Below are 18,802 nucleotides of genomic sequence, written 5' to 3'. Positions count from 1 at the left end.
TATCCTCAGATATTAGGATTCTTACTGACTGTTTAAAAATGTTAATGTGTCATGTCTTTGCTTGCCACTTCCTGGCATTGAAACAGTGCTGAAATTGCGATCAGCCACCAAAGCCCACATTATACACTGCATTATTGATGTTGACAAAGGAATTTGGGTTTCCATACAAACAGTTTTAATTACAGAGACAGGTGAAGGAGAGTTCTCCAGGACATAACATCCTCTAAGAAACATAATTTCCATGTTGTTTTCCTTTCTTTTGTAAAACGAGAGAAATAACTGATGCCAGTGTGCATCTGAGTTTAAAAAGAGATGATTTTATGAATATTAAAATAATAGTAATGGGTATATAATTTTCCTTCCTACCTGACTATTGTTTAGTAAATGATATTCATTCATGCTACTCTGTCATCTAAGGTTGGTAAAGAAGTTTCTAAAGGTCTTACTGTTTTCTATAAATGATTCATATCAGAAGTACTATTTCATCAAGAATTTAGATTATCTTTTTATTTTAATGATTTATGCAATTTGCACTTAAAATTTTAAAAAAGGAAAACTGAGGTTTGTTCTTTAAACAGCTATTTATAGCAATCATTCTATTAATCATTAATCATAATAATTTATTTATTTTAAAATGTTTTCATATCAGTTCAATATAGTTCAACAAATTTTTATTGACTTCGTGTCTCTAACCTTCAGAGCTATTCAGTACAATGACTTCTTTAGATTTTGTCTTATCATATTGCTTAATAGGTAATGATAAGCATGTTTGCTGAGTAAACTTTGCTAAGAGCTAACAAATTCTTAGCAAAAAAAAAAAAAAAATATGGTGCTTAACTAGATGAATGTTTGAGAAATAATGTGATCTACTATTCATGTATAGGAACCACACCATCAACATTGGTGGTTAAGTTTTGTTTTTTTTTTTTTAAGATTTTATTTATTTATTTAACAGAGAAGTCACAAGTAGGCAGAGAGGCAGGCAGAGGGGGAGGGGGAAGCAGGCTCTCCGCTGAGCAGAGAGCCTGATGAGGGGCTCCATCCTAGGACTCTGAGATCATGACCTGAGCCAAAGGCAGAGGCTTAACCCACACCCAGGTGCCCCTGGTGGTAAGTTTTGAGTTTTGAGGATCCCTTTGTAATTACCCAGACTCAACACCCATGTCGCACAGAGAGGCACACGCATGGGTGCACCCACATGCTCACACACAGTGTGATGTTCATGAGAAAATTTCATCCTGATTCAGATGACTGTCGTGTTGATCAGGGATAGCCTTGTGGCCACAAACAAGTTGCTTTAGTCTAATCAGTTGTACTGACTAGTAAAAAATTCTGAGGATAGGACAGCTTAAAAAATCTCAGACTTTGCGGCACCTTTCACCAAGATTTTCTCATGGTCAAACAGATTCTGTCTTAGGACCAAACTCCAAGCTGGAGATCTGGGTTGTAGTGATCCCTGTGGACGTCTTATAAAAAATGACAAGATTGGACCATTGGACTTTTAGAGTCATTTGATTTTACGATATGTGCATGTTTTATAATTAGCACATGATGTATTGCCTCTAGACAGTAATAACAGCCATAAAGTTAAGAGATTGTCGATTGGGGTCAAACAAATCTGGGTGTAAATTCCAACTCTGCCCATTACTGTGTGTTTGGATTGGTGTGTCATTTCACCTCTTGGGCTGCAGTTTCTATATTTATAAAGTGGGACCATAATCCCCATCTGTCAATTTTTTCCCTGAGGATTAAATGAGATAATGTTTGGAAGTGCTTGGCTCTCTAACCAGTAATGGCTAGTACTGTGAAATGGTAACATGACTTGGGATCCATATATAGAAAAATAGGAAAAGAAGAAGAACTTTCTCTGCCTTTGGATTTTTTAAATTTAAGATTTAAAAAAAATTTTTTTTAAAGATTTTATTTATTTATTTGACAGGGATCACAAGTAGGCAGAGAGACAGGCAGAGAGGGAGGAGGAAGCAGGCTTCCTGCTGAGCAGAGAGCCTGATGTGGGGCTCGATCCCAGGACCCTGGGATCATGACCTGAGCCGAAGGCAGAGGTTTTAACCCACTGAGCCACCAAGGCACCCCAAAATTTTAAAAATTTTTTTAATTTAAGATTTTATTTGTTTATCTGACAGAGAGAGAGATCACAAGTAAGCAGAGAGGCATGCAGAGGGGGGAGGAAAGCAGGCTTCCTGCTGAGCAGAGAGCCCCAGGCGGGGCTAATACCCGTGACCTGAGCTAAAGTCAGGAGCTTAACCCACTGAACCACCCAGGTGCCCCCCTCTTTTTGTCATTATGCTTCCCATTGAAGTTCCATGTGTGAAACAGACATCAAATAAGAGAACACACAATTTTATCTTTAAATTTTAACACTTAAATTTACAAAAAATTGAAATGAAATTTTAATTTACATAACGTTTCAACAAGTTTTAAAATTCAAATCTATTTGTTGCAGGTGATGACAATAGTTACATCAATACTTTGCAGCAAATAAAAACTGTGACCGACCAAGTGAAGCAAAATGAAGAAAGCACTTCCCCTCCGCAGCCAGCCAGGAGGACAGAGGTGTCACTGCCACCGTCAGCAAGGACACAGAACCCCTCTCCAGTTCTGGAGAGACCCCAAGAGCCCTCCTTTCACTCAGGAATCCTGGGAGCAATGTCCCGGCAGGATGATCGTGCCCAGATCTTCCTGTGGAGCTTTCTGCTGTGGTCTGACACCATAGAAATGGTACGCGTGGCTGGCCACGCCGATGTGTACAAGTCAGGCTGGCTATACCCAGTCTACATATTTAGTTTTATTTCTCTCCTTCGAATTATATTAACTCCTCAGAACCCTCTTCTGAATTCCCTGGGCATCCTTCTCCAGGATTTACCCTTTATTTTTGTTAGACTTAGCTTGGTCATTGCCCTGGGAACTATCACACCCATATTGGGCCTTTGTAAAAACATCCTAGTGACTGTCTCTTATGTGTACTTCAATTACTTAACCAAATTCAGGGCTTTCTCTACCTTCGAAACATCTTCATTTTAAAGAGAACATGTAATATTGTCAAACCTCTTCATTATGCGTGTGTACACACTTGTCATTTTTTTTCCCCCTGGGGCAAAAGTTTTTGTACTATGTAAAGAAATGAGGAATACATTGTAGAGAATACACTTTTTTTTTTTTTTAAGAACTGTAGCATATCACTTTTTCAAAAATGTATTCAAATGATGTTAAATCTCAGCAAAGTTTTATTCTTATGCTAACTCTCCTGGGTCTCTAGAAAATGTTAGTCATGTTAGTCCGTTATGTATACCACACTTTTTCTCAGAACACTCTCCATGAAAGCCTTAAAAAAATTAGAACATGTTTTTCCACTAAGTTAATTTCAACCATGCATTTGTGAAAAACAATATGTAAAATTTTAAGATTACCTCAGATTATAATTTTTCGTCAAGTAGTATTAGGTTCAAAATGAGCAAATACACAGATGAAAGTTGTTCTGACTATTGATTCGTCAGGCATTTGACCATCCCCCCCTGAGTTTTTGTAGATCCTAATTAGAGCACTCTGTTAAGACTTTATGGATTTGCTTTTCTGAGTTCCCCGTCGATGTTTAAATCCTTAATCTACCTCCTCTGTCAATCCAACAGGAACTTGTAATACTTATAACTCTTAAAAATGAGAATTGAAATAATCTCTTTCAAATTATGCTATGATAATCTTTTTTAATTAAGGAAAACTTCTGGGAAGTAGTTGATTTGTAATGTTCTTAAATATGAAAATATTTTATATACACTTATATTGGGATTTATAGTGTGAACAGTGCTCAAACTCTAAGGTATTACTTATTTGAGTTTAGAATGCATTTTGTGTCTCATATTTGAATATGGATGTACCTGATATATTGGGAAGTCACAACACTTAATACAAATAGTAAAGTCATGTATGTGTAGTAGGAAGACTATTGAGTAACTAATTTAATATTTTATTTCAAGAGTATACACGTTTATAATGTTCAAATCTATTTTTTTTGTTTCAGTACTTTTCAGTATTTTGTTTAATTAAAAATTTTTTAAGTTGAAGAATAGTTGACATACAGTATTAATTTTAGGTGTGTAATAGTAATTTGATATTTACATACATTACAAAATGATCACTATTATGAGTCTAGGTACCATCTGTCACCATACATAGCATTTAGAATATTATTGACTACCTTCCCTTTGCTGTGTTTTATATCCCCATGACTTACTTATTTTATAACTTGAAATTTGTATCTTTAATCCCCTTCACCTGTTTCATCCATCCACCCACACCCTTCCGCTCTGGCAATTACCAGTTTGTTCTCTGTGTCTAAGAGTCTATTTCTTTGTTTTGTTTGTTTATTGTTGTGTTATTTAGATTCCACATATAAATGAAATCATATAGTATTTGTCCTTCTCTGTCTGACTTATTTCACTTCGTGTAATACCATCAAGAACCATCCATGTTGTGGTAGATGGTGAGATTTCATTTTTTATGGCTGAATAATATTCCACAGTAATATATATCGCTTTTTTAAATTTATTCATATGTTGATGGACACTTAGGCTGCTTCTGTATCTTGGTTACAGTGCTACAATGAACCCAAGGGTGCACATATCTTTTGGAGTCAATGTTTCCATTTTCTTCTGATAAATACCCAGAGGTGGAATCACTGGGTTGTATGGTAGTTCTATTTTTAATATTTTGAGATCCCTCCACACTGTTTTCCATAATGGCTGTACAATATTACATACATTCCCACCAACAGATGTAGGTTCCCATTTCTCTACATTCTTACCCATGCTTATTATTTCTTTTCTTTTGAATTCTAGCCATTCTTATTGGTGAGGTGATATTGTAGTTTTGATTTGCATTTCCCTGTTGGTTAGTGATGTTGAGCATCTTTTTGTGGTCTGTTGGCCATCTGTATGTCTTCTTTGGAAGATGCCTCTTCATCCCCCTCCTTTGCCCATTTTTTAATTAAATTGTTGTTGTTGTTGTATGGTGTTGAGTTGTATTAGTTCTTTATGTATTCTGGATATTAATCTCTTATCAGATACATCATTGGCAAATATATTCTTCCATTCAGTAACTTGCCTTTTCATTTTGTTGATGGCTCTTTACAAAAACTTTTTCATTTGATGTGGTCCTATTTGTTTAGTTTTACTTCTGATGCCCTTGCCTGGGGAGACAGGTCCAAAAAAAATAGTGCTAAGACTTATGTCCAAGATTTTACTGCCTCTGTTTTCTTTTAGGAATTTTACAGTTTTGGGTCTTAAATTTATGTCCTTAACTCATTTTGACATTATTTTTGTGTATGGTTGAAAAAGTGGTCAAGTTTCATTCTTTTCCATGTAGCTGTCCAGTTTTCCCAACATTATTTATTGAAGAGCATGTCTTTTTTCTCATAATATATTCTTGCCTCTTTTGCCATAGGTTAATTGACCATATAGTTAGGGTTTTTTTCCTGGGCTCTCTGTTTTATTCTGTTGATTTGTGTGTCCATTTTTTGTGAGTGCATCTATGTGTGTGTGTGTGTGTGTGTGTGTGTGTGTACCATGCTGTTTTGATTATTAAAGCTTTGTAGTACACTTTAAAGTCAAGGAGCATGATGGCCTCCAACTTTGTTCTTTTTCAAGACTGCTTTGGTTATTCAGGGACTTTTTTTTTTTTTTTTTTTGCTTCCTTACAAATTTTAGGACTATTTGTTCTATTTCTGTGAAAAATGCCATTGGTATTTTGATAGGATCACATTGATTCTATAGTAGTATGGATACCTTAATAATATTACTTCTTCCAATTCATAACCAAGGTCTAGCTTTCTATTTGTTTGTGTCCTCCTCAATTACTTTCATCAACATCTCAAACAGTTTTCAGAGTACAATTCTTCCACTTCCTTGATTAAATAGGCATTTTATGCCTTTTTGGAGCCTGGATAACACCTTGAGAATTGTCATTTTGAACTCTGGATCTGACATATTACCAATGTCCCTATTGATTAGGTTCCTGCCCTTCAGTACTGCCTCTTGTTCTTGTTTTTGTGGTGAGTTTTTCTGCCTTGTCATTTTATTCAGATAAGAATATATGAAGGAGTGAGTAAAATACTAAAAAAGGGTGGCAAAGCCCCCAGTAAAATGTGCTTTAACCAAATCAGAGGAGACCCTAAATCATGGGGGGAAAAGGAGGGTAAAAAGAAGTTCAGGAAAAAAAAGAGAAAAAAATAAAATATATATATATTTATATTAGACTGGTGAATAAAACAGGTTCACCCACTTACTTTTGGGAGTATTTTGGTCTCTTAGAAGAAACTACCTCCCCAAATTTTAAAGAATGAAAATCATATATGAGGGTAAACATGAAGAAGGGATGGAATATGACTATATAGATGAAAAAAATTTTTTTTAATTTCTAAAAAAGGAGTTGATAAGATAAGTTGGTTGGGAGAATAAAGAAAAAGAAAGTGGAGAGAATTTGCTCAGGCTGGAGACTAGAACAAAGCCTTGTGGTAGATTTAGTGTATATTTTGATCTATCAGAAGAAGTTGTATCCCAAATTTTTTTTAGAAGAAAAAAAAACCCTATGTGTATACAAAAAATAAAGTTAGATACAAGGAAGAATAAGATGTGAGTATAATAATGAAAGTTCAAAAAAGATTTTTTGGAAAGGTATTGTTATGATAAACTAGTTTAAAAACGTTAAAAGAGGAAAGGGTAAAATTTGAAGAAAACTTAGCAGAAGAAAAAAATAAAATAAAAAAAAATTAATTAACTTTGCAAGACTAAAGAATCATGGGGAGAAAGCCATGAATTCCATGCTTTGCTTTCTCCTTCTCTGGAATTAACGCTGTTCTCCTTGGTAGGTGAACTTGGTCCTGGCTGGATTTCTTGTTGATCTTCTGGGGGAGAGGCCTGGTGTAGTGATTCTCAAGTGTCTTTGCCCCAGGCGGAATTGCACCCCCCTTACCAGGGGCCGGGCTGAGTAATCCGCTTGGGTTTGCTTCCGGGAGCTTTTGTTCCCTGAGGCTTTCCGTAGAGTTCTGGGGGATGGGAATACAAATGGTGGCCTCCCAGTCTCCGGGCTGAAGGACCCCAGAGCTCAGGGGCCGCACTCCTCAGTGCGCCCTCAGAGACAAGCACTCAATCACTCCTGTCTCCCTGGCCTCTGGCTGCGATCCGAGCTCACCCGGCCTGTGACCAAGCATCTCTGTCTCTGGCACACAGCCCATCCTGGAGTCTTGGAACCCCGCAGATCCGTGAGCTCTTCCAGGGGAGTCTCCTGGGGTCTCGTGGGACCCCTGAGAAGGACAGAGGCACAGAGCGGTGACCTGTGCCACGGATCATGATAAGGTAACCCCGAGTTGGGAGCTCACTCCTCAGCTCAGTCTATGTAGCCAGTTTCCCGGCTCTAATACCTGCAAGCTCTGCGACACTCAGACACCCCTGATCCTTCTGTGACCCCGCGAGACTTGAGGCCATGCTGTCCCCACGTGAGCTTCACCCCTGTTTAGCCTCTGGAGCGATGTCTCCCTCAGTGGAGCAGACTTTTAAAAGTTCTGATTTTGTGCTCCGTTGCTCCGCTGCTTGCTGGGAGCTGGCCCCTCCCCCCCGGGGTGCATCTTCGTGTAGGTTTGGATTCACTTCTCTCTGGTCCTACCTTTCAGAAAGTGGTTGATTTTCTGTTTCTAGAATTGCTGTTCTTCTTCTCTTTGATCTCCTGTTGGATTTGTAGGTGTTCTGAACGGTTTGATAAGTTATCTAGCTTATCTCCTGCTGCCTGCTGTCATCTCAGCTTGCAACTTCTCTGCCATCCTGACTCCTCCCCTAAATAGGCATTTTAAAAAGACTTCTTTGTCTATTCGGATGCCTTTTATTTCTTCTTGTTGTCTGATTACTGAGGCGAGGACTTCTAGTACTATGTTGAATAGCAGTGATGATAGGGGACAGCCATGCTATGTTCCTGACCTTAGGGAAAAAGCTCTCAGTTTTTCCCCATTGAGAATTATATTTGCTGTAGGTTTTTCATAGATGGCTTTGATGATGTTGAAGTATGTATCCTCTATCCCTGCACTTTGAAGAATTTTGATCAAGAAAGGTTGCTGTACTTTGTCAAATGCTTTTTCAGCATCTTTTGAGAGTATCATATGGTTCTTATTCTTTCTTTTATTAATGGGTGTTTCACACTGATTGATTTGTGGATATTGAACCAAACTTGCAGCCCAGGAATGAATCCCACTTGGTCATGGGGAATAATCCTTTTAATGTACTTTGGATCCTATTGGCTAGTATTTTGGTGAGAATTTTTGCACCCATGTTTATCAAGGATATTGGTCTGTAATTCTCCTTTTTGATGGGGTCTTCATCTGGTTTTGGGATCAAGGTAATGCTGGTATCATAAAATGAATTTAGAAGTTTTCCTTCCTTTTCTATTTTTTGGAACAGTTTCAGGGGAATAGGTATAAATTCTTCTTTAAATGTTTGGTAGAATTCCCCTGGGAAGCCATCAGGCCCTGGGCTCTTGTTTGTTGGGAGATTTTTGATGACTGCCCAGTCTCCTTATTGGTTAAGGGTCTATTCAGGTTTTCTATTTTTTTTCTAGTTCAATTTTGGTTGTTTATATGTCTCTAGAAATGCATCCATTTCTTCCAGATTGTCACATTTGCTTGCATATAGTTTCTCATAATAAGTTCTTATAATTGTTTGTGTTTCTTTGGTGTTGGTTGTTATCTCTTCTCTTTCATTCATGATTTTATTTGGGTCCTTTCTCTTTTCTTTTTGAGAAGTCTGACCAGGGGTTTTATCAATCTTACTAATTCTTTCAAAGAACCAGCTCCTAGTTTCATTGATTTGTTCTATTGTTCTTTTTATTTCTATTTTATTGATTTCTGCTCTGATCTTTATTATTTCTCTTCTCCTACTGGGTTTAGGTTTTCTTTGTTGTTCTTTCTCCAGCTCCTTTAGGTGTAGGGTTAGGTTGTAGACTTGAGACCTTTCTTGTTTCTTGAGAAAGGCTTGTATTGCTATACACTTTCCTCTAGGACTGCCTTTGCTGTGTCCCAAAGATTTGGAACAGTTGTGTTTTCATTTTCATTTGTTTCTATGAATTTTTAAAATTTTTCTTTAATTTCCTGGTTGACCCATTCATTCTTTAGTAGGATGCTCTTTAGTCTCCATGTATCTGAGTTCTTTCCAACTTTCTTTTTGTGGTTGAGTTTAGTTTCAGAGCACTGTGATCTGAAAATATGCAGGGAATGATCCCAATCTTTTGGTACTTGTTGAAACCTGATTTGAGACCCAGGATGTGATCTATTCTGGAGAATGTTCCATGTGTACTAGAGAAGAATGTGTTTTTTGTTGTTATGTTCTGAATATATCTGTGATGTCCATCTGGCCCAGTGTGTCATTTAAAGCCTTTATTGCCTTATTGATCTTTTGTTTAGATGATCTGTCCATTTCAGTGAGGAGGGTGGGTGTTAAAGCCCCCTACTATTATTGTATTATTGCCAATGTGTTTCTTTGGTTTTGTTATTGATTGGTTTATATAATTGTCTGCTCCCATGTTGGGGGCATAGATGTTTAAAATTGTTTCATCTTGTTGGACAGACCCTTTAAGTATGATATAGTGTCCCTCCTCATCTCTTATTATAGTCTTTGGCTTAAAGTCTAATTTATCTGATATAAGGATTGCCACCCAAGCTTTCTTTTGATGTCCATTAGCATGGTAAATTGTTTTCCATCCCCTCACTCTAAATCTGGAGGTGTCTTTGGATCTAAAATGAGTTTCTTGCAGACAGCATATTGATGGGTCCTGGTTTTTTTGTTTGTTTGTTTTGTTTTGTTTTTGTTTGTTTGTTTGTTTGTTTGTTTTTTCCATTCTGATACCCTGTGTCTTTTGATTGGGCATTTGGCCCATTTACATTCAGGGTAACTATTGAAAGATATGAATTTAGTGCCATTTTATTGCCTGTAATGTGACTGTTACTCTATATTGTCTCTTCCTTTGTGGTCTGTAACTTTTAGGCTCTCTCTTTGCTTAGAGGACCCCTTTCAATATTTCCTGTAGGTCTGGTTTGGCGTTTGTGAATTCTTTATTTTTTGTTTGTCCTGGAAGCTTTTTATCTGTGCTTCTATTTTCAATGACAGCCTAGCTAGATATAGTATTTTTGGCTGCATATTTTCCTCATTTAATGCTCTGAATATATCATGCCAGTCCTTTCTGACCTGCCAGGTCTCTGTGAATAGGTCTGCTGTCAATCTATATTTCTACTGTTCTGTGTTACAGACCTCTTGTTCTGAGCTACTTTCAGGATTTTCTCATTGTCACTGAGACTTGTAAGTTTTACTAATAGATGAGTTGTTGACTTATTTTTACTGATTTTGAGGGGAGTTCTCTATGCCTCCCGTATTTTGATGCTTGTTCCCTTTGCTATATTAGGGAAATTCTATAGTATAATTTGCTCCAATATACCTTCTGGCCCTCTTTCTTTCTTCTTCTTCTGGGATCCCCATTATTCTAATATTGTTTTGTCTTATGGTATCGCTTATCTCTCAAATTTTCCCCTTGTGATCAGTAGTTTTTAACTCTCTTTTGCTCAGCCTCTTTATTCTCCATCATTTGGTCTTCTATATCACTAATTTTCTCTTCTGCCTCATTTATCCTAGCAGTAAGAGCCTCCATTTTTTTATTGTACCTCCTTAACAGATTTTTAAATTTCAACTTAGTTAGATTTTAATTCCTTTATTTCTCCAGAAAGGGATTTTATTTTTCCAGGAAGTGATTCTCTAGTATCTTACTTTTTTTTTTTTTTTTTTTTTTTTTTTAAGCTCAGCTAGCACCTTAATAATCGTCATTCTGAGCTCTGGTTCTGACATCTTATTAATGTCCTTATTGATTAGGTCCCTAGCCATCAGTACTGCCTCTTGTTCTTTCTTTTGAGGTGGGTTTTTCCACCTTGTGGAAAAACTTTCCCCTATTTCATCCAGATAAGAATAGGTGAATGAGAGAACAAAATACTAAAAGGGTAGCAATGACCCCAGAAAAATATACACTAACCAAATAGGAAGAGACCCAAAACTGGGGGAGAAAGAAAGGAGAAATAAAAATCTATCTAAATCTCTCTCTCTCTCTCTCTCTCTATATATATATATATATATATATAGTGAATTGAACAGAGCTACACACTTGATTTTGGGTGTATTTTGATCTGTTAGAAGAAACTGCCTCCCAGAATTTTAAAGAAAGAAAAACTTATATATATATGCACAAAAAATAAGGGGTAAAGATGATGAAGAGATAGAATATGACTGCAAAGATGAAAATTTTAAAAGATTCTAAAAAAGGAATTGATAAGATAAGAAGTTAATTGGAAAAAAAAAGAAAACAGAGGAAAGAATATGATCAGGCTGGAGACTAGAACAAAGCCATGTGCTTGATTTAGGGTATATCTTGATCTATTAGAATAAACTGTATCCCCAAATTTTAAAGAAATAAAAACCTGTAAGTATACAAAAAATAAGTTTAAATACAATAAAGGGATAGAATATGACTATGACAATGAAAATTTAAAAAGATTTTTTAAAGGTATTGATAAGATAAAATAGTTAAAAAGGGTTAAAGTAGGAAAGAAAAAAATTAGAAAAAATAGTATAAGAAAAAAATAAAATTTAAAAAATTAACTTTGAAAGACTAAAAAACCATTGGAAGGGTACCTGAGTGGCTCAGTAGGTTAAAGCCCCTGCCTTTGGCTCAGGTCATGATCCCAGGGTCCTGGGATCGAGCCCCACATGGGGCACTCTGCTCAGCAGAGAGCCTGCTTCCTCCTCTCTCTCTGCCTGCCTCTCTGCCTCCTTGTGATCTTTGTCTGTCAAATAAATAAATAAATAAATCTTAAAAAAAAAAAAGGGAAAAAAGCCATGAATTTTATGTGCTGTATTCCTGTATCTCTGAAGTTTTGCAGTTCTCACTGATTGGTGAACTTGGTCTTGGCTGGATATTCTTGCTGATCTTCTGGGGGAGGGGCCTGTCGCCATGATTCTCAAATGTCTTTGCCCAAGACAGAATTGAACCACCCTTGCCAGGGGCCAGGCTAAGCAATCTTCTCAGGTTTGCACTCAGAAACCTGTTTGTCCCCTGAACGCTTTCCATATAGATTTGGAGGATGGGAATGAAAATGACGACCTCCCAGTCTCCAATCCCAGAGATGCTGAGAGCTCGCAGGTCCCACTCTTCAGTGCGCCCTCAGAGAAGAGCAGTGAATCCCTCCCATCTCTGTGGTTTCCAGCCGCACCTGGAGCTCACCTCACTGATGGAGCACCCTGAGCTCACCTCGCTGATGGAGCATTTCTATCTCTGGTGCTCAGCCCTGTTTGGAGTCTTCAAACCCAGCAGATTCTTGCTGTTTGCTCCCTCGTCACTCCTTCCGGGATCTACCAATTGTTGGGTCCTTCCTCGAAGAGCAGTGGCCTGACTATGACTCAGATCATGGTTTAAGGTAACCCCGACCTGAGAGCCCACTGCTCAGCTCCATCTCTGCCTCCAGCTTCCCCACTCTGTTATCTGGGAGCTCTATAACCTTCAGATACCCCTGGTCTCTTTGTGACCCTAAGACCACACTGTCCCTGCAAGGACTCCACCCCCCAACTTAGCCTCTGGAACAATGTCCTTCAGTGGAGCAGACTTCTGAAAGTTCTGATTTTGTGCTTTTCTGCTCCACCACCTGCTGGGAGCCAGCTCCTCCCTACCACTGCCCTCTCTTTCCACTTACTGCTTTGGATTCACTTCTCTGCATGTCCTACCTTCCAGAAAGTGGTCGCTTTTCTGTTCCTAGAATTGCCGCTCTTCTTCTCTTCGATCTCCTGTTGAGTTTGTGGGTGTTAAGAATGGTTTGATAGCTATCTAGCTGAACTCCTGGGACCCAATGATATAAGGAGCGTGTTTCCTGCTCCTCCTCTATCTTGCTCCTCCCTACCCTTAATCTTTTCTCTTTGTTTTGATGATTTTCTATAGGTCATGTTTGAAATTCTTTCTCCTTATTTTTTGGGTGTCTCTTGTAAGGTTTTGGTTTGTTGTTACCATGAGATTTATATTTAACACCCTTTGTATATACAAGTCTATTTAAGTTGATGGACCGTAAGTTTGAACATGTTCTAAAAGAGCTGCATTTTTACTCCTTCCCCAATGTTTTATTTATTTGATGCCATATTTTACATCATTTCATTTTGTGTATCCCTTAATTATTATAATTATAATTGATTTTACACTTTCGGTCTTTAACATTCATACTAGCTTTATAAGGTTTATCCACTACCTTACCTATGTGTTTGCTTCTACAAGTAAGATTTTTCCTTTCATAATTTTTTTTACTTCTAGTAATAGTCTTTTCTTTCCCATCTAAAGAACTTCCTTTAACATTTCCTGAAAGGCCAGATTAGTGGTGACAAATTTTAACTTTTGTTTCTTTGGAAAGCTCTTTATTTGTCCTTCAATTCTGAATGATAAACCTTACTGGGTAATGTATTTTTGGTTGTACATTTTTTTACCCCTTTCAGCAGTTTGACTATATTGTGCCAGTTGCTTTTGGACTGTAAAGTTTCTGCCAAAATATGAGCTGATAGTCTTGGAGGGGTTCAATTGTACATGACAAGATGTTTTTCTCTTGCTACTTTTAAGAGTCTTCCTTCAACCTTAACTTTTGACATTTTAATTATTATGTGTCTTGGTGGGAACTTCTTTGGGTTCATCTTGTTTGGGACTCTCTGTGCTTTATGAACTTGGATGTCTGTTTCCTTTCCCAGGTCTGGGAGGTTTTCAGCTATTATTTCTTCAAATGAGTTTTCTGCTCCTTTTGTCTTCTATTTCCAGAATCCCTATTAAAGAAAAAAAAAATAACGTGGTTGATGTTGTTTCAGAGGTTACTTAAATTATTCTTGTTTTTTAATTTTCTTTTTGCTATTCACTTTGGATGATTTCAACTACCCTGTCTTCTGGATTACTGATCTGTTCTTCTGTATCCTATAATATGATGTTGATTCCCTTTAGTGTATTTTTCATTTCAGCTATTGTATTCTTCAGCTTTGCTTGGTTCATTTTTATATTCTTTATCTCTTTATTGGAGTTTTCACTATCTTCATTCATTCTCTCCCTAGTTCAATAACCATGTTTATGACCATTACTTCCAATTGTTTATCAGACAGATTGCTTGTCTTCATTTCATTTACTACTTTTTCTGTAGTTTTGTCTTGTTTGTTTGTTTGTTTTGTTTTGTTTGGAAAATATTCCTCTATTTCCTCATTTTGTCTGACTCTCTCTGTTGATGTCTGTGTATTAGGTAGATCAGCTTCATCTCCTGGGCTTGAAGAAGTGGCCTTATGCAGATGTCCTGTGAGGCTCCTCCCAGTCACCAGAACTAAGTGCTCCAGAGGTGTCCCCTGAGTGGACTGCATGTGCCATCCTATTATGGCTCTGCTATGACTGGTGGGCAAGCCTGGCCCCAGTATGGTTGATTAAGAGGCCAACTGTGGCTACTATGGGCATTCTTGTGTGTGAAGTTGGCTGAAGGCCCAGCTGATGGGTAGACCACCCTGCTGTACCTGCACTGAGAATGTGCTTCAGTTTCTCACAAAGAGACATTAATTCATGAACTCTAAATCATGCTTCTCCATGTATTTTTCAGGACTGTCATGAATGACTGTGGTAGCCCATGGAACAGGCACCCCTTTAGGTTTACCAGTGAACAACCCACACATCCTTTTGCAATGCCCTTGAAAAAAAGCAACTTCCTCCAATATGCGTTCCCTGCTTGGTGAGTGTTGACCCAGAAGATACAACCAAGCTGAAGAATAGGAAAAGGAAAGAGTTTTGCCTGCAACAAGTAAGAAGAACATCAGGGATTTTTCCAAGATTGGAGAGACAGGCAGGGAGTCACAGCTTCCTAAAAAAGATACCAGCACCCAGGTAGGAAAACCTCAGATATAACTGATGAATTGTTGAAGGCTCTGTGTAGATAACTGAGTTAAAAGCTCCAGAGGGACCCAGTCATAGGAACTCCCCATAATACTGTGAGATTAAACTCCAGGAGCTTGATCAAGTTTCCATAGTAAATATTGGGGAAAAAATTCCCTCATGCTTCCACCAGGGGGAAGAGAAAAGGAACCTATTTGAAATAATTCAGGGGAAGCTAGCTAACCAGAGCCCAATATGCTGTGGTGATCATCAGAGTCTAGCTGAGGGAAGCTGACCCAATTTTGGCCCACTCTTGCTATCTTGTTGACTTAAGGATAGGGGAGAAAACAAAACAAAACAAACCAGGGAAACTCTTGTGAAGTTCACAGTCCAGAGGCATAGACTGTCTAAAGACTGAGACGTGGTCATAAATTATAAAATGCTGCCCTCTGAAACACACACGTTTCACCAGAACATCACTAAAGGCCTAGTTACAGAAGTTCCTTTTTCCTGGTATACCATGTCCAGCTATCAAGAAAAAATTAGCAGGCATACCAACAGGCAAAAAACAAAACAAAACAAAACAACCCCCCCACCCCGCAAAACCTGAAGAGATAGAACAAGCATCAAAACCAGACATGTCAGAGATGTTAGAATCCTCAGACCAAGAATTTAAGACAACTAGGGTTAATATAAGGGCTCAAATGGATAAAGTAGAGAGCATGCAAGAACAGATGGGCAGTGCAACCAGAGAAATGGAAATCCCAAGAAGGAATCAAAAAAGAAATGCTAGAAACAAAAAACTGTGTAGCAGAAATGAAGACTGCATTCAGTAGACTTACCAGTAGATTGAATACAGCTGAGGAAGGAATCTCTGCATTAAAGCATATAGCAATAGAATCTTTGAAATCAAAGAAAATGAAGTCTAAAAAAAAAATGGAACAGAGTACCCAAAAACTGTGGACAGCTGCAGAAGGCATAAGTTATGAGTAATAGGAATACTAGAACTGGAGAAAGAGAGAAAGGAACTAAAGAAGTATTCGAAACAATAATGACTAAGAATTTCCCCACATTACTGTGAGACACCAAACCCACAGATCCAGAAAGCTCAGAAAACACCAAACAAGGTAAATGGCAAAAGAATTACACCTCAGGATATCATTTTCAAATTATAGAAAAGTCATAGATGAAATGTCCTGAAAGAAGCCAGAAGGAAAAAAACCACCTTACTTTTAACACCCACCTTCTCAGAAACCATGCGAGCAAAAGAGAGAACAGTGAAATACTTAAAGGGTTAAGAGAAAAAAGCTACCAACCTAGAATTCTGTACCCTGTGAAATCATTCTTCAAGGTGTGGAGAAATAAATACTTTCCTAGACTTACAAAAGTTGAGAAAATCTGTTGCCAATAGATCTGTCTTACAAGAAATGTTTAAAGAAGTTCTTAGAGAGGAAATCTTGCCATTTGTGACAACATGGAGAGAAAGAAAAAAATGAATCAGAACTGAGATATACAAATAAAGGAAGAGCATCAGAAAATGGGTAGATGAAGGAAAATAAAAATTAAAAAAAAATTGTAACTGACCTAATGAGAACAGTTTGTTCAAAATAGTAATGGCAACAATGTAATTATGTATGCATATGTATATATCATATATATATATTTATTACATGCTTTATACAAATACATGTAAATAAAGTGAGTGACAGCAATGATACAAGTGATGGGAGGAAAGAATTAGGAATTTTTTTAAATTTTAAGAAAGTTTCATGGTAAGTGGTATAGCATTATTTGAAACTGTACATGGATTAGCTGTAAAAATGTGTTGCAAACTCTAGGGCAGTCACGAAAAATGTTTAAAAAAAGAAGAATAACAGACACCCTGAGAAAGGAGACAAAATGGAGTCATATAAAATTTTCAATTAATACCATCAAAGGCAGAAAAAGAGTGAAAGACAAAAAGAACAAAGAAAACAGCAATACATATGATAGATATTAATCCAACTTTATCAGTAATCACTCTGAATGTCATTGATCTAAATACACCACTTAAAAGACAGAGATTGTCAGGAAAGCCTGGATGGCTCAGTTCTGCCTATGGCTCAGGTCATGTTCTTGGGGTCATGGAATGAAGCCCCGCCTGAGGCTCCCTGCTCAGCCTGAGGTCTGCTTTTCCCTTTGCCCCTCCCCCTGCTCATGTGCACGTGCATGCTCTCTCTTTCTCTCAAATGAATAAATGAAATCTTAAAAAAAAAAGTTGGAGATGGTCAGAGTGGATCAAAAAGTATGACCCAACTATCTGGTCTACAAGAAACCCACTTTAAATATAAGGACACATTATAGATAAAAAGTAAATGGATGGAGAAAAACATGTTTACACTAACAACAAAAACAAAAAGCAGTAGTAGCTATATTAATTTTGGAAAGAGAAGACAGCAAAGTAAGGAAAGTTACCAGGATTAAGGAAGGTATTCCATAATGTAAAGGGTGGATATCTTAAGGAGACATGAAAATTCTTAACATGTATGCAACCTAAAAACAGAGCATCAAGCCACATGAGTCAAAAACTGCAACAGATAAATCCATTATAGACACAGACTTCAACATCCCTGTTCAGAGATGGACAGTTCCAACAGGTAAGTAAGGGCATGGTTGAACTCAACAACACTATCAATCATCAGTTATCAAGCTCTGATAAAAATATATCAAAGGAGAACTAAATAAATGGAGAGACATTTCACATTCATGGATAGGAAGACTCAATATTGTCAAGATGTCAGTTCTTCACAACTTATCTCGAGATTCAGTGCAATCCCAATGAAAGTTTTCACAAGTTATTTTGTGGATATTGACAAACTGATTCTAAGTTTATATGGAGAGATAAAATCTTCAGAAGAGACAACACAGTATTGAAGGAGAAGAGCAATGTTGGAGAATTGATACTACCTGACTCAGGACTTACTCTAAAGCTACAATATTGTATCGACAAAACAATAGACAAACAGATCAATAGAATAGGATAGAGAGACCAGAAATAAACCCACACAAAAGTAGTCGACTGATCTTTGAAAAAGGAACAAAATTAATAAAATGAAGAAAAGATAGTCTGTTCAACAAATGGTGTAGGAACTACTAGACATCCACATGCAAAACATTAATCTGTGTATAGACCTTACATCCTTCACAACAACTAAGTCAAGATGGATTATATATCTAAATGGTAAATATGAAACTATGAAACTCTTAGAAGATAATAGGAGAAAACCTAGATGACCTTGGATATAGTGATGCTTTTTTAGGTATAAGATCAAAGGCATGATCCATACAGAAATAATTGATGAGCTTGATTCATTAAATTAAAAAGCCTCTGCTTCATGAAAGACAATGTCAAAATTAGAAGACAAACCAGTGACTGGAAGAAAATAATTGCAAAATTCATATCTGATAAAGATTGTTGTCCAAAATATACAAAGAACTCTTAAAACTCAACACTAAGAAAACAAGCAACTCTGAAGACAAACCACAAGAGACTCTTGACTAGGAAAACAAACTGAGGGTTGCAGAAAGGGAGGTGGGTGGGGGTCTAGGGTAACAGGGTGATGGGCAATAAGAAAAGCACGTGATGTGATGAGCACTGAGTGTTATATGCAACTGATGAATCACTTAACATTATATTGGAAACTAATGATGTACTATATGTTGGCTTATGGAATTTAAATTAAAAAGAAAAGAAAACAAGCAGCCTAATTAAAAAATGGAAAAGGACCTCATCAAATGAATAGACACCTTACAGATGGCAAGTTTACATACAAAGAGATGTTCTAGATCATATGTCATCAGGGAA

The 18,802-nt window shown here is 37.2% G+C and overlaps 1 protein-coding gene across 2 annotated transcripts in view; it reads left to right on the top strand.

The window, feature by feature from the left end:
- Positions 1-4,427, top strand: part of TMEM236 (transmembrane protein 236) — a 41,948-nt gene extending 37,521 nt beyond the window's left edge. For both annotated transcript variants that reach the window (XM_059184019.1, XM_059184020.1), the window contains one exon: positions 2,465-4,427. In XM_059184019.1, coding sequence (XP_059040002.1) covers positions 2,465-3,042 — 578 coding nt within the window. In that variant the 3' untranslated portion in view covers positions 3,043-4,427. The remainder of the gene's footprint in view (positions 1-2,464) is intronic.
- Positions 4,428-18,802: the final 14,375 nt, after the last annotated feature.

This window comes from Mustela lutreola, chromosome 8, assembly GCF_030435805.1.
Source record: "Mustela lutreola isolate mMusLut2 chromosome 8, mMusLut2.pri, whole genome shotgun sequence".
Lineage (NCBI taxonomy): Eukaryota > Metazoa > Chordata > Mammalia > Carnivora > Mustelidae > Mustela > Mustela lutreola.
The sequence above is the reverse complement of the archived record's forward strand: the minus strand, read 5'-3'. Positions and strand labels throughout refer to the sequence as shown.